Here is a 12,350-nt window from a genome sequence, read left to right on the forward strand (position 1 = left end):
CCCGCCACCTCGCCCGGCTAGTTTTTTGTATTTTTAGTAGAGACGGGGTTTCACCGTGTTAGCCAGGATGGTCTCGATCTCCTGACCTCGTGATTCGCCCGTCTCGGCCTCCCAAAGTGCTGGGATTACAGGCTTGAGCCACCGCGCCCGGCCTTAGAAATGTTTTAAGGGATATAAAGCAGTTAGTACTTGAGATGGTTCTTCTGTAAGATATGGAGATAGGTGGAAATGGGTAACGACCAACAGGATCAGATGGTATGCACCCCCAAATAGTAATTCCAATGATCTATGAAGACGAACATTCCCACACCATCCCTCACCACGGACTCAGTGTTTCTCAATGAGAGACAGAATTCATGTGTGGAGGATCTGAGTCCAAGCCCTTCTATTGTGTAATTGCATTAGTATTATTTGTTTTTTTTTTTTTTTTTTTTTTTTTTTTTAACATTTACTTTAGATTCAGGGGTACATGTGTAGGTTTGTTACATAGGTTAACTTGTGTCACTGGGGTTGTACAGATTATTTCATCACCCAGGTACTAAGTTTAGTACCCATTAGTTATTTATTCTGATCCTCTCCCTCCTCCCACCCTCCACCCTCAAGTGAACCCCAGTGGGGTCTGTTGCTCCCCTTTTTGTGTCCATGTGTTCTCATCATTTAGCTCCTACTTATGAGAACATGTGATATTTGGTTTTCTGCTCCTGCATTAGTTTGCTGAGGATAATGGCCTCCATGTTCATGTCCCTGCAAAGGACGTGATCTCGTTCTTTTTTGTGGCTGCATAGTATTCCATGGTGTACATATACCACATTTTCTTTATCCAATCTGCCATGGATGGGCCTTTAGCATTTCGACAATTTCTGTTGACACATGTTCAAGCTCACTGATTCTTTTCCTGGCCATGTCCAGTCTACCGATGAGTCTATCTAAGACTTTCTTCATATTTATTACAGTATTTTTGATTTCCAGCATTTCCTTTTGATTCTTTCTTGTTTCCATCACTGCTTACATTATTTGTCTGTTGTCCACTTTTCCCTTCAGAGTCCTTAGAATATTAACCATAGTTTTATTTAAATAATTAATAATTTTATTTATTATTTATTTATTTATTTTAACCATAGTTATTTTAAATTCCTGGTCTGATAAGTCTAAAATCTCATATCTAAATCTGGTTCTGATGCTTGGCCTGTTTCTTCAAACTGTTTTTTTTTTTTTTCTTTTTAGTATGCCTTGTAATTTTTCACTGAAAGCTGGACATGATGTACCCTGTGAGAGGAACTGAGGGGTGAGGTTTTGTTTATCTAGGTTATGTTTACTGTTTGCTGTAGCTATAGGTATAAAAGGCTAAATTTTCTTCTGGTGTCCTTGTTCTTGTCTCCCCTACTGTCTATGGGTCTCTAGAGACTTCTTAAATAGGGCCTAAGACGTGTTACTCTTTTTGTTATCATCCTTGTAATGATACAGGAGCCCTGCTGGTGCAGCGGTGACGTGAGGGAGTGGAGGGATCTACAGTCCTGTGATGAGGTCTCAGTCTTCTGGTGAGTCTGTTTCCTGAACCTTCAAAAGAGCTTCTCAGTCTCCCCTTGTCCTCTTTAGGTGAGGCAGGAAGGCAAGAGGTGGCTGGAGTTCTCTTTCCCTGAGTCAGTTAAGTTCTGGTAAAACCCAAGATGGTTAGGCTCTGGTAAAATAGTTTCCCTCAAGGGTAGACTTTGTTAAGAAGAATGAAAGGGCTGGGCATGATAGTGCATGCCTGTAGTCCCAGCTACTTGGGAAGCTGAGGTTGGAGGATTGCTTGAGCCCAGGAGTTCGAGGCTGCAGTGAGCTATAATCATGCCTGTCAATTGCCATTCACTCCAGCCTGGATAGAATAATGAGACTCTGTCTCTAAATAATAAAAGAGGCCAGATGCGGCAGCTTACACCTGTAATCCCAGCACTTTGAGAGGCTGAGGCAGAAGGATTGCTTGAACCTAGGAGTTTGAAACCAGTCTGGGCAACATAGTGGGGTGCCATCTCTACAAAAAATATAAAAATTAGCCAGGCGTGGTGGTGTGTGCCTGTAGTCCCAGTTACTCAGGAGGCTGAGGCAGGAGGATCCCTGAACCTGGGAGGTAATAGTTGCATTGAACCATGATCATACCACTGCACTCCAGCCTGGGTGACAGAATGAGGTCCTGTCGCCAAAAAAAAGTAAAATTAAATTAAAAAAAAAAAGAAAAACAAACGGCTTTGGAGTTTTTGTTTTGTTTTGTTTTGTTTTGCTTTTCCCGCCCGAGAAGGAGTCTTGCTCTGTCACCCAGGCTCAGGCTGGAGTGCAGTGGCATGATCTCAGCTCACTATAACCTCCATCTCCTGGGTTCAAGCAATTCTCCTGCCTCAGCCTCCTGAGTAGCGGGGATTACAGGCGCCTGGCACTGCACCCGGCTCATTTTTGTATTTTTAGTAGAGATCAGGTTTCACCATGTTGGCCAGGCTGGTCTCAAACTCCTGTCCTCATGATCCCCTCACCTCGGCCTCCCAAAGTACTGGGATTACAGGCCTGAGCCACCGCACCGAGCTGGCTGTTTTTCAAAATGGCTACTTTTCCCATCTCCCTGCCAGAAGCACCCCGGGGTATTATACTGTTTAATGGGTGGGCTTTTGTTCCCAGAGCTCCCCAAGCACAGGCACTGTATTGTCCCCTTTTGCAGTCCCTCCTGCAGTATGGTTAAGCACAGAGCTGACCACCAGCAGGCCCTCAGGAAACACGTGTTGGTGCCCAGTTGCTCAATCTGATGACCATTCACTGGGGCCCTCCCAAGCCGAGTCAGACGATGCCCAGTAGCTGGCGAGAGCAGACCATCTGCAACAGTGGGAGGTGCTCAGGTCCTCTGCGGTGGGCTTTGATTTAGGGGACAGTCCTCTTCTTCCTCTGTCCCTTAGGTCCACAGTTTTATGTGTGAACAAGATGGAGGCTGACCTGACTGGCTTTAACATCGATGCCCCCCGTTGGGACCAGCGCACCTTCCTGGGGAGAGTGAAGCACTTCCTAAACATCACGGACCCCCGCACTGTCTTCGTATCTGAGCAGGAGTTGGACTGGGCCAAGATGATGGTGGAGAAGAGCAGGTGAGTGGTTGGGGAAAGGGCTGGAAGTAGTAGGGTAACATTGATGGGGTCCTCTTGGGTGGAGGTGGAAACTGAAGATGAAGGAATAGACAGAACTCTTAGGGCTGGGGGCTGGGAGAAGCGAGAGTAGGGAGGACTGGGAGATGTTGATCAGGCAGGATGGTGACTGCCTGCTATCCTTGGGTGGCAGGATGGGGGTTGTGCCCCAAGGCACCCAAGTGGAGCAGCTGCTGTATGCCAAGAAGCTATATGACTCGGCCTTCCACCCCGACACTGGGGAGAAGATGAATGTCATCGGGCGCATGTCTTTCCAGCTCCCTGGCGGCATGATCATCACGGGCTTCATGCTCCAGTTCTACAGGTGGGACTTGGGGGCAGGGCCGTGGGAGGTACAGCTGCCTGGATCTGCTGGTCAGGGAGCCATACTGTGATAATAATAATAGTTCTCTTGATTGGTCACTTACCAGATACCAGGCACTATGCTACATTCTTTGCACGTATTGCTTCATTTAACCCTCTCAACAACCCTACACTATAGGTACTATTGTTTCCATTTTATAGATGAAGAACTAGAGTTCTACAGAGGCTGAAGAACTTGTCCAAGTTTAAACAGGCAGTAAATACGGGTGCCTGGATTTTAACTGAGGCAGTCCTATGTAGAACCCTCAACAAATAAGTTACCCCAATTCCCTCTTTAAAAAGTACTTTTTCCACATTGATTTTAATTATGTAACAACCAAACAAAACAATAGGTAGTCCCTTTCTTGGCTTGGCTGAGGAGAGAATAGACCGCCTCTGTAGCTGCTGGATGTGCGACTCTTCTTCCCACCTCTTCCTTCCTCCCCTGCGTCCCATACCCCATGCATTGATTGGTTCAGCTATTGAGCTGGGCTTTGGGCCAGGTGTTGGGAATGTAAAGGCTTCAGTAACCCCCCCATCAAGGAGCTCCCAGTTTTGTTGAGGACACCAAGAAGTAAACAGTTACAGTACAGCTTGGTAAGTGGTAGGTTGGGGGAAGAACATGGGGTTGTGGAAGCAGGAGCATGGAATGACTTACTCTGTCTCAGGAGGGGCAGGGAAGGGTTGGGAAGGTTCCAAGGAGGAAGTGATCTCTCTCAACAGAGCAGGGTTCGGCCACGTATGGAAAGAGGAGGGGGAGATATTTGAGGCAGAGGGGTCAGCCTGCACAAAAACCCAGGTGCATAAAACAATATGGGAACAAGCAAGGCATGATGGCTCATGCGTGTAATCTCAGCCCTTTGGGAAGCCAAGGTGGGTGGATCACCTGAGGTCAAGAGTTCGAGACCAGCCTGGCCAATATGGTGAAACCCCATCTCCACTAAAAATACAAAAATTAGCCAGGCGTGGTGGTATGTGCCTGTAGTTCCAGCTACTTGGGAGGCTGAGACAGGAGAATTGCTTGAACCTGGGAGGCAGAGGTTACAGTGAGCTGAGATCGCACCACTGCACTCCAGCCTGGGTAACAGAGCGAGACTCCGTCTCAAAAAAATAAAAAATAGGCCGGGCACGGTGGCTCAAGCCTGTAATCCCAGCACTTTGGGAGGCCGAGATGGGCGGATCACGAGGTGAGGAGATCGAGACCATCCTGGCTAACATGGTGAAACCCCGTCTGTACTAAAAAAATACAAAAAACTAGCTGGGCGAGGTGGCGGGTGCCTGTAGTCCCAGCTACTCGGGAGGCTGAGGCAGGAGAATGGCGTAAACCCAGGAGGCTTGCAGTGAGCTGAGATCCGGCCACTGCACTCCAGCCTGGGCGACAGAGCGAGACTACGTCTCAAAAAAAAAAAAAAACACTAAATAAATAAAAAATAAAAACCTAATATGAGAACAGTGTGGGGACCTGCAGATCACGTGCTTTGACTGGCGTGCCCTCAGGACTCCCTGCCATCTGACTTCTCTCTGCCTCTCCTGGCCTTTCTCACTGATAGGACAATGCCGGCGGTGATCTTCTGGCAGTGGGTGAACCAGTCCTTCAATGCCTTAGTCAACTACACCAACAGGAATGCGGCTTCCCCCATATCAGTCAGGTAGGAGACCTGAGCCCCAGGCTGTCCTCGTGCCTCCCACAAACAGCTTTTCTAAAGAGTTCTGGGCTGGCAGTCCTTCCTGGGCAGCGCCTGCACTGAGCAGGTGACCAAGTTACCGTTTCCCAGGGTTTGGAAGTATTTTCTCAAGCTGAGTAGGAGTGGATCTTCTTCCTAGACCAATTCCAAATGTGTTTATTCATTCATTCTCTAAATATTTCTTCTTGAGTGTGTATTATGTGCTGGGGATGTGCATGGTTCTACATTCTGGGATACATTGTTAAGATGTGTGGTTGGGCCAGGCACGGTGGTTCACACCTGTAATCCCAGCACTTTGGGAGGCCGAGGCAGGTGGATTGCCTAAGATCAGTCTCAAAACAAACAAACAAACAAACAAACAAAAAACACCCAGAAAACCAGGGTTGCAAGGCAGAGAACAGCAGAGCTGTGTCTGTGTAGTTAGGCCACTTAGAGCAATCCCTTCTGTGGAGACGACATTTTAACTGTGTCCTGAAGGTTGAGGGTTAAACGACCCAAGAGCCCAGGGAGCCCCTCGCCGCATAGGGAGCAGCCATATGCAGAGGCTCTGAGGCAGGAAGGAACTTGGTGTGTTCACAGTACTGAAAGAAGGCCAAGGGGGCTGGGGCTCTGTGAGCGAGGGGGAGAGGGTCACAGATAAGGCTAGGGACAGATCCTGTGCGGTTTTCAGACATGAAGCCTCACCAGCCGACTTTCTCCCTCAAGCCCGTGGTTTGGCCCTCAGCTGGCAGGCGCCCCACTCCCAAGCATCTCTCTCCTCCCCCAGGCAGATGACCCTTTCCTACTTCACAGCCACAACCACTGCTGTGGCCACGGCTGTGGGCATGAACATGTTGACAAAGGTATGGTCTGGGGCTGCTGCAGCATGGTGGCCACGCGGGGGCAGCAGAGTCCTAGGGAAAACAGCCTTCCCCCAGGGACAGTTCCCCAGGCTGGGTGAGCTGGGAATGGCCAGAGCCCTGCTAGCCATGTGATGAGAAATACACCAGGGCTGTCCCCAGGTTGGTTCTTCTTGAGCCTTTGAGGGAGTTTGGGGTTCCCAGAGTGGGTGTCTGGATGTGTGGCAGTAGCAAGGCCTAATTTTCTTTTTTGTATTCTAGTCGTTCAGCCCCCTCCCCTCCCATCTTCCAGCGCATCTCAACAACTACTATTCCCTTCCTCCAACAGAAAGCGCCGCCCTTGGTGGGCCGCTGGGTGCCCTTTGCCGCTGTGGCTGCGGCTAACTGTGTCAATATCCCCATGATGCGACAGCAGTGAGTATAGGCCCCCTTGTCTCCCTACAAACCACAAGATTAGCAGAAAAGGGGCAAGAAACCAAAGCAGTGGGTGGCTTCTGGGGACTGCGGTGGGCATGGGGAGGGCTGCTGGGCTGAGCCTCTGAAGGGCCCTGGGATTGGCTGCTCCCCTGGTGATGGCCCCGTGAGTGGTGGGTGACCGGGTTAGGCTGTGTGTTTGAGTCCCGTGGGAGTCCTCTCCTGGGTGATGTGGGATGGGAAAGACAGGGTGGACCTGTGGAGTTTTACACTGGATTATGTCCTTTTGGACCTGTGTTAAAATTGTGAACTCCTCCTGCTTCCCAAGCCCTGGGGATGGCATACAGAATGAAAAGTATCAGGCTGAGGTGTCTAAAGATAGCACAGAACCCACAAGCTTTGAAAGAAGCCAGAGGAGTAGACAGAAATTTTCCAGGCACCCAACTCAAAACTTTTCAGGAGAAAAGGTAAGGGAGAAACTTACTAAGTCTCACAGTTCTTATTTCTTGACTAGAGAAATCTCTGTTATGAGGTTTTAATGATGTAATTATATAAAGCACTCAAAATAGCATCTGGAACATAACAGATGCTATGTAAGCGTTCACTGTTATTTCTACCATTGTCATCATTATCAATATCTACAAGCCACATTTTCTTGGGACTACCAACAAATGGAAAATGTTCACACTAGCCTTTGTAGAAGGAGCGCTACCAGAATAGTTGTGCACACATGCTGCTCTTCTTATCTTTCCTTCCCCATCCAGTGAACCTTTCCTAACAGGAGAATGAGTCCCTGCCACCTACCGGGGTTTGGGTTGAGTGCTGTCAAGAACTGGCCTGAGAAGAATAGCTGGGGTGAGCTGGGTGCGGTGGCTCATGCCTATAATCCCAGCACTTTGGGAGGCTGAGGTGGGAGGATCACCTGAGGCCAGGAGTTTGAGACCAACCTGGCCAACATGGCAAAACCCCATCTCTACTAAAAATACAAAAATTAGGGCCGGGCACGGTGGCTCTCGCCTGTAATCCCAGCACTTTGGGAGGCCGGAGTGGGCGGATCACGAGGTCAGGAGATCAAGACCATTCTGGCTAACACAGTGAAATCCCGTCTCTACTAAAAAAACAAAAAATTAGCCGGGTGTGGTGGCGGGTGCCTGTAGTCCCAGCTACTCGGGAGGCTGAGGCAGGAGAGTGGTGTGTGAACCGGGAGGCAGAGCTTGCAGTGAGCTGAGATTGTGCCACTGCACTCCAGCCTGGGCAACAGAGTGAGACTCCATCACAAAAAAAAAAAAAAAAAAATTAGCCGGGCATGGTGGTGCACGCCTGTAATCCTAGCTACTGGGGAGGTTGAGGCAGGAGAATCACTTGAACCCAGGAGGTGGAGGTTGCAGTGAGCCAATATCACGCCACTGCACTCCAGCCTGGGTGACAGAGCACGATTGTCTCAAAAAAAAAAAAAAAAAGAATAGCTAGCGTAATCCTTACCAGGTCCTGTAAAGTGGCGCCAGGATGATCCCCATTTTGCAGATAAGCAAAACTGAGGCTTTGGGAGGGTTAAAGACTGCTCAAGGTCACACACATACGCTGCAGTTTCAGGACTCAACCCAGACAGTCCGGGCCCAGGGCCAGCGCTCTCAGCCACTGCCCTAGATCGCTCCTAAGATACTGCTCATTGGAGTGCAGAAGGAAGGTCAAAGGCCCAGGCTACAGGAGGTGGCTTCCTGGAGCTTAAGCGGCCTGGCCTTGGTCCCCGGCATGTCACGTGGCTGGCAGGCTTCCATCACCCCTTTCCGAAGTCCAGTAACTCCTGTCTGTGTTTAGGGAGCTCATCCAGGGAATCTGCGTGAAGGACAGGAATGAAAATGAGATTGGTTATTCCCGGGTGAGTAGAGGCCTCCCTTTGGGGTGGGAGGAGGAAATTCCCTTTCATACCCTGTCCCCTCCTTAGTGGTCACAGTGGGCACCATTATAGAATTGAGAAGGCTTCTCTGACTTCATCCTCACTCCCTGTCAAATTTTCCCCATGTTTCTCTGTTCAGGACAGGCCCCTTCTGTCCTTTCTCCATCATTTCTGGTCCATAAAAACCTAGCTAGCGGGGAGGGGATGAAGTGAGGTCACTTAGCACTTGGAGGGTCCTTCTCTTCCCCTTTACCATCTCAGACTTGGCCATGATGCTGACCCAGCCCCCTGGTGCAACCCATGTACACTGGATACATCATTTCTGACAACTTACTATTTTCTGCCCTCAGAGAGCTGCGGCCATAGGCATCACCCAAGTAGTTATTTCTCGGATCACCATGTCAGCTCCTGGGATGAGTAAGATGGGGAAGCCCTTCCATCCTGGGGAACCCTGTGACACAGGGTGGAGGTCTCAGCCACACTCAGGTTTTGGGTGGGAGGTAGGGCCCACCCTCTACAGCTGTGCTTCTCAAACTGCTTTGCTTGATTGCTGCAAGCCTAGAAGAACCATACTAATTCCTAGAACATCAGTTCATCCAAGGTTTGGGGTAGAAAGTTATTTTCATTTTATTAATACTTGTCAAGCATTTGTGTTTAATGTGTAGACAGTGTGGGGTGCTAGGGAGAGTGTTAGAGAAAATAAATTCCCTGCTTTGGTTTGCTTCCAGCAGGGGGCGTATTGCAAAATTTGTTTGCATGAGCTTACAAATGCATGTCTGAGTTTTGACAAGGAGGCTTTGGACCTAGCAGCACATATTCTCCTGTTATCGCAAGCGTGCAGATTGAGAAGCTTGGGAAGCACTGTTGTGCCGGGGCTTTGGGGAGAGAGGTTGGGGGTGGCCATGCCTACTTACTCTTCTGTTCTGCCTCATGGTTAAGTATTTTCTGGAGCTTCTGTTGAAGGAGAGGGAATCACTTGGTTCCTAGTCTGACTTAAGAGGAAGTCCTAGGGAAAGCCTCCCAGCCCTCCCCTCAGCTTCTCCCCTGGTCTCTTCCAGTCTTGCTGCCAGTCATCATGGAAAGGCTTGAGAAACTGCACTTCATGCAGGTATGTAGGGTTTGCCTTGGCATTTTCCCTGCCCAGAGTGCCTCCAGCCACATCTGTCCCTGGGGATGCCTGACATCTCACTCAAGCCCACACCAGTCTCCACTGGCCTCTTGTTTAGACATCATGGCCAGTTTCCTGACCTGGTCTGCAGAGAACAAGGCCTTCTTTGAGGGCCAGGGGGTCCTTGCCTGTGGGTTTTTCTACCTGGCTGATCCATGGCAGAGCAGGGATGGGGTTCACCTTATGGCATAGAAGTACCATGTGGATCTGTCTTTTATCTGTTTTTATACAGAAAGTCAAGGTCCTGCACGCCCCATTGCAGGTCATGCTGTGTGGGTACTTGTAAGTATCATGTTTTGATGGTTTGGGTTCTGTGTGGCTGGAGCACTCGAGATGTGTCATCTTGTCTAGCCTGTGTTGGAGAACGTGTACTCCTTTACCTGACTTTAAAAGTGGTCAAGCTCAGAATACCTATGGTCCATCTGGAAAGCTCTTGCCCCATCTTTTGTGAGGGCTTCAGGCTGGCTAGACTTTACGCACATGTCCATGTAGGAAGTCCAGTGCTGAGGTGCCCTCCCATCCGAGGGTCTCTCCTTTGACCTTAAGTCTGGAGCAGGTTTTTTTTGTTTTTTGTGTTTTTTCTGAGATAGAGTCTCACTCTGTCTCCCAGGCTGGAGTGCAATGGCACAGTCTTAGCTTGCTGCAACCTCCACGTCCCAGGTTCGAGCAATTCTCCTGCCTCAGCCTCCTGAGTAGCTGGGATTACAGGCATGCACCACCACGCCTTGCGAATTTTTGTATTTCATCATGGTGGCCAGGCTGGTCTCAAACTCCTGACCTCAAGTGATCCACCTACCTTGGCCTCCCAAAGTACTGGGATTATAGGCATGAGCCACTGTGCCTGGCTGTCTGGAGCAATTTTACAGAAGAGATAAGAATGAGGAGACATAGCTTTGGCTGGGACTGTCACGTGTCCCAGACTCACACAGCAGGGAAATGCTACCAGTCACGTCAATGTTCTTGGGTATCTGCCATTAACTGGAGAAGTCCTAGCATTCACCATGCATTTCAGGGCCATGGGACTAATGACAGCAATACTAACAGCTAACGTTGACTGCATATTTTCTCTGTGTCCCCACTGAACCCAATGCTTCATACCTATAATTTCACTTAATTTTCCCAACCTTAGAAATTTACGTATTATTATCATCTCCTTTTACAAATCAAGAAACTGAGACTTAGAGTAAGAAACTTGCCCAAGGGTATATAGCTGGTAACTGCTGGAGCTGAGATTTGATCAACAGTCTAACATTATGCTATGCCAACTTCTGCTAATTGAGTAGTGACCATGGGCTGGGTGCTTTACATACATATCTCATTGAATCCTCACAGTAGCCCTGCAAAGTAGGCACTGCAAAGTGGGCTGCAGTAGCCCCAAAAAGTAGGTTGTCCTCCCTCTGTGCCTCTGAGGTAACTTGCCCAAGATGGCACAGCTAGTAAGTGGTAAAACTGGGATACCAACCCAGGTCTGTCCGAGTCCTGCATCCTGTAAGACCTTGCCTCCCAAACCCTGGTCCACGCCAGCATCATTGGCATCCTCTGATAACTTGTTAAAAGTAAAGACTCTGCAGCCCTTCCCCAGACCCCCTCAGTTGGGACCTGCATTTTAATAAGCCCCTGAAGTTATATGCTCAGTGAAGCTGGAGAAACTGCCTTTCACTGTGCTCTGACAGCCTAGGTGTTCAACTAATAAAGAAGCAGGTCTCAGAATCCACGGACTCACTTCTTCCCCTCCATAGTGCCCCTCCCCCTCCTGGTCGCTCCTCCCACTACAAGTCAATCTTCCCCCTCCAAGTTGCTCCTCTCGCTCCTCATCGCTCCTCCCCTCCATGTCCTTCCTCCCTCTCCATGTTGCTTCACCCCATCCAGTCCAAGTCGTTCTTCCCACTCCAAGTAATTCCTTCCCTCCAAGTTGCTCCTCCCCCTCCAAGTCACTCCTCACCCTCCAAGTCATTCCTCCTTCTCCAAGTCACTCCTCACTCTCCATGCTGTTCCTCCAAGTTGCTCCTCTCTCTCCATGTTGCTCCTCCCCCTCCATGTCCCTCCTCTCCCTCCATGTCCCTCCTCTCCCTTCATGCGGCTCCTCCCCTCCTTGTCGCTCCTCCCCCTCCATGCCAGCAGTGCCTGGGCTCCTTTGGCCCACCGCTCACAGTCCTTGTTTACTTCATTGTCTTCTTCCTCTGCCTGAACAATGCAGTAAAGGGTGGGAATGAGTGATGGGGGTTGGGAGGGTACTGGTTTCATCCCCCTGCCAGAATGAGTATCCTCGCACTGCGGGAACAGGAGAAGGGTTGGAGGGAAAGAATATGGGGCCAGCTGGGAAGGCAGGCCAGGTGCCTGGGCATTGCTCCCTTCCCTTCGGGATAGGGGATGGGCGGGCCTGTGGGGAGATGTCCCCTGATGCTTTGGTTTCTCCTTTCTTGCAGCCTCATCTTTATGGTGCCAGTGGCGTGTGGGCTCTTCCCACAGAAATGGTATCTGCTGTTCATTCCTTACTTGGTTTAACTGACCGCCCTGCCAGTGTGCTCCCTGATCTGCCTGCTGTTCAGAAGGAGACAGGGAAGGGGCAGGAAGGGCAGCACCTGTCTGAGGACAGGTGTCCATCAGCCTAAAGGCTGGGCCTCTTAACCCTGGTGAATTTTGGTAAACCAAAACAGATCTGCGAGGGGTGGGAGAAGCCAGGGGCAGGAATAAGGTTGCTCCCTCCCAGTGGAGCAACGACTGCCTTGGAGAGAAGGTGGGGGAGCAACAGGAGACTTTCTCTCCCTGCCGGCTGGGTTATTAGGAAGCTCTCCTCTGGCTGGATCTGGTTTTTCACTTTTTTTTTTTTTTTTTTTTTTT

The 12,350-nt window shown here is 49.7% G+C and overlaps 1 protein-coding gene across 1 annotated transcript in view; it reads left to right on the forward strand.

Moving 5' to 3' along the window:
- SFXN2 (sideroflexin 2) overlaps positions 1-12,350 on the forward strand; it is a 35,917-nt gene that overhangs the window by 20,463 nt on the left and 3,104 nt on the right. The window contains exons 2-12 of the mRNA XM_011977481.1: positions 1,225-1,285; positions 2,922-3,107; positions 3,298-3,468; positions 5,057-5,155; positions 5,958-6,033; positions 6,359-6,444; positions 8,263-8,323; positions 8,692-8,758; positions 9,400-9,449; positions 9,742-9,791; positions 11,936-11,983. Of these exons, the coding sequence (XP_011832871.1) occupies positions 1,257-1,285; positions 2,922-3,107; positions 3,298-3,468; positions 5,057-5,155; positions 5,958-6,033; positions 6,359-6,444; positions 8,263-8,323; positions 8,692-8,758; positions 9,400-9,449; positions 9,742-9,791; positions 11,936-11,983 (923 nt within the window). The 5' untranslated portion in view covers positions 1,225-1,256. The remainder of the gene's footprint in view (positions 1-1,224; positions 1,286-2,921; positions 3,108-3,297; positions 3,469-5,056; positions 5,156-5,957; positions 6,034-6,358; positions 6,445-8,262; positions 8,324-8,691; positions 8,759-9,399; positions 9,450-9,741; positions 9,792-11,935; positions 11,984-12,350) is intronic.

The sequence above is a fragment of the Mandrillus leucophaeus genome, unplaced genomic scaffold (genome assembly GCF_000951045.1).
Source record: "Mandrillus leucophaeus isolate KB7577 unplaced genomic scaffold, Mleu.le_1.0 Scaffold18, whole genome shotgun sequence".
Taxonomy (NCBI): domain Eukaryota; kingdom Metazoa; phylum Chordata; class Mammalia; order Primates; family Cercopithecidae; genus Mandrillus; species Mandrillus leucophaeus.